The 3,205-nt window shown below is 31.1% G+C and overlaps 1 protein-coding gene across 1 annotated transcript; it reads left to right on the top strand.

Moving 5' to 3' along the window:
* The first annotated feature begins 1,422 nt into the window (after positions 1-1,422).
* Positions 1,423-2,538, top strand: LOC105131327 (uncharacterized). The gene is made up of 4 exons (XM_011034253.1): positions 1,423-1,490; positions 1,605-1,730; positions 1,841-2,065; positions 2,218-2,538. The coding sequence occupies exons 1-4, from the start codon at positions 1,424-1,426 to the stop codon at positions 2,352-2,354; spliced, it is 555 nt and encodes a 184-aa protein (XP_011032555.1). The 5' UTR covers position 1,423; the 3' UTR covers positions 2,355-2,538.
* The last annotated feature ends 667 nt before the right edge of the window (positions 2,539-3,205 follow it).

The following is a 3,205-nucleotide window of genomic DNA, read 5'->3' on the forward strand; positions in this document are numbered from 1 at the left end:
TGTTTCTTTTGACCATGTCATCATGATGATTTTTTTTTTTTTTGGATTATGATGTCACCATTTACATTGATATTGTATGTTCTTCATACGCCTATATTATGGTTACCTAACAAATAAATAAAGGAATTTATCAATCATTTTTACTTAGCCCTTGTAGTTTTAAACTAATTAATAATTAGTCCTTTTAGTATAGAAATAATTAAATAGACCTTTGATAATTTTTTACCATCCTCATTTAGTAATTTTTTAAATTTTTCATAAAAGACCTTTTGTTGTAAAATTTTTCCATCTTACCTAATCCCTTTTTATTTATTTCAATAAGGAAAGAAAGTAAACTAAAAAAAGAGCATGAAACTTATAAAAGGATTTAATTATGAATAATTTAAAATATTAGGATTAAATATACAGTTTCTAAAACTATAAGAATATTCAATCAATTATTTTAATTAAACGACAAGCACTAATTAAGTTATAATTTACATAAATAATTCGCCTATTAATCTACTATATACTCATTGTCAACTCCTTGACTTCCTTGTTATAGTGCATGTCTGTCAATTAATTCCCCACTTTTAGCTGTAAAGATTCGAGGAAATTAACAAATATCGAGAGGGCAGAGAAGTCAATGTCAACATTGCGAAATTAACGAAAAGGATACTGATAAATCCACGGCCTTTAAGAATTAATGTATTCAATCCCAATTGGTATTATATTAGCCCATTTAATAAATGATAATCAATTTAAATAAGAAAACATGATCTGACCATTTTGTATGAAGTGAAAAATACAGTGTTAATTATATATTTTTTTTCAGTTTTAACAGTAAGGATGTTTTTATTAAGTTTTCATATACTATAGCCAGTTTTTTTAAAAAAATTATTTATTTCTTAAAAAATATAGGATAAGTATTAATTCTAGAGAAAATGATATAATTATACATTGCGTTTGGCTGATGAATTCATATAGAGTTTTGTTGTTCACATGAATCGATATAATAATAGGAGAAATCCGTAGTTGAAATTGTTTATATATATAATGATTGATACATTGTTATTTATAACATTTTATCACAATATCTTCCATGAAAACAATTAAATTACTGTTTTGAAATAAAAAAAGATAGAAATAATAAAAGACAGAAAGACATAATTTATTGTGAGAATTAATTTTAAGACCAACAAAAGAATATTTATTTTAAATAGTTATTTTTATTTCTTCAACCAAATATATTATTATTTATTTTATGTTATATTAAAATATTAACCAAATGCAGCCCTAATAAAAAGTAATAATTTCTCAAATTCGTAAATAGTAAAGACTACATAAAATTATTAATCTCCGAGCCCCGCAAGCACTGCCTGCAACCAGTATATAATACAGAAGGCTGAGCCATTTCTCTGTGCTACCTCTATTAGTGTTGATAATGGCTAGTTGCCTGGTGTTACTCGTCCTGGCTTTCTTCGTTTTCTCAACAAATGTAGATGCACAAGGTGATATTTTATTTATTTATTTCGTTTTTTCCTGTTTCAATACATGGATCGATGCCCACTCCTAAAATCTTGCGTCTAACTATTTCAAATTAATTCTATGCTTAAAATTTGTAGTTACCGTTTATTGTCAAGCATCCGATTACAACAATGAAGTATTGATGCAATGGATGTATGCCAACGGCATATCCTGTCAGCCAATTACTAGCAGCACCACAACTCCTTCAATTAGCAGCAAAAGCAGTAAGCTTTGAGCACCAAGATCTTACCTTTTTTCTTTCTTTTATGTTTCTATAGACCCCCACTTCGAGTTTATGTCTAACCATTTCAAATTGTATGCTTGAAATTTCTAGTTGAAGTTGATTGTGAAGGATCCAGATTTTACGTGGATGAAAATGTTTTAGAATGGATATATGCCAACAACATACCCTGTCATCCAATTACTAGAAGCAAAAAGAGAAACAAGCTTCCCATTATACTTGGAACCGTCATTCCAGTTTTCTGCATTTTCTGGGCTATTGTGGGGTTTATATTGCACCACAAGAGAAAAACAGCAGCCATTGCTGCAATAACTACAGGTTAGCAAGCAGAATATTATCTATAATGTCATATACTTTGACAGCATTACAAGTATTATTTTAATAAAAAGAGTTTGAATCAAATATCTCGATCACATTAATTAATTATATCAGTTTAGTTACAACTCGTTTAATTTTCTTGGATCGTTAAGGACAAGTTGACGGTGCCAATAAGCATACTCAGGGATCACTAAGTGCCGATGGGATCAAGATCAACATCCACGACCAAACAAGTCAAGGGATTGGTGATCAATATCCACAGCAGCAACAGGAAAGCAACCATGCCTGAGATGAGAAACACCTGACTTTCTTTGCTTAAATATTATTTGGACATATCATTTCTTCTTTCAAATATTGTATTCAAGCTTTCCGAAGTCGTTGATCATATGTTGAGGACTGATCATCATTGACATGACTTGTGTTGCAGCAATTAGCTGGTTCGAAAAATTGTACCTTAATTAGTTGTGTTTGTATTGTGTTCTTTGGAACCCTTTTTCCAACCATGTTTTAACATGCATGAGTTTCAATTTCGGATCTTTCGATAAATTTGCAAGTTTTCCACGATTCTGAATTAGCTTTTTTTAAACTACAGTTATAATACAACAAGTTAAAATTCACCCCAAGAAGCCATGTATTTGTTTTACATGTAGATTTTACAGCAACAAATATTTAAAAAAAAAATGAACATGAATACTTTGAAACTCGGTGGCTTGTCAAGAAACCTGGTGGCTGTCTCTGTTTCTGGGGTTTGGCCTTTGATCCTTTAAAATGGCCTCATTACAAGGTCCTTTTTGGTTACTCTATAAAAACGAAAACACGAAATCAGATAAATATACATTCATCAGAGACCGATCGAGTCCTGGATTGTAGCCATGATGACCAACTGAGCAGCCACTGCCAAATCTGATTTTGCATGGGGTTTTTTGTAATGGTGTTATTCACTGGTACAATGGTGAACTGACATCAGTGGCCATTTGCATAAGGGAAGGACTATATATAGAATTTGATGATTGTGAGCTGAGATCGGATTTTCCTGGATGGCCTTTGAAGTACTATGCGAATCTTCTCTATGAGAAATCTGATTTAGCAGGGAGCTTCGTTTTCAGTGTTGAGTCTTCTTGGACGGGCTGAAGAGGAAGA

The sequence above is a fragment of the Populus euphratica genome, unplaced genomic scaffold (assembly GCF_000495115.2).
Source record: "Populus euphratica unplaced genomic scaffold, PopEup_1.0 scaffold103.1, whole genome shotgun sequence".
In the NCBI taxonomy this organism is placed as follows: Eukaryota; Viridiplantae; Streptophyta; class Magnoliopsida; order Malpighiales; family Salicaceae; genus Populus; species Populus euphratica.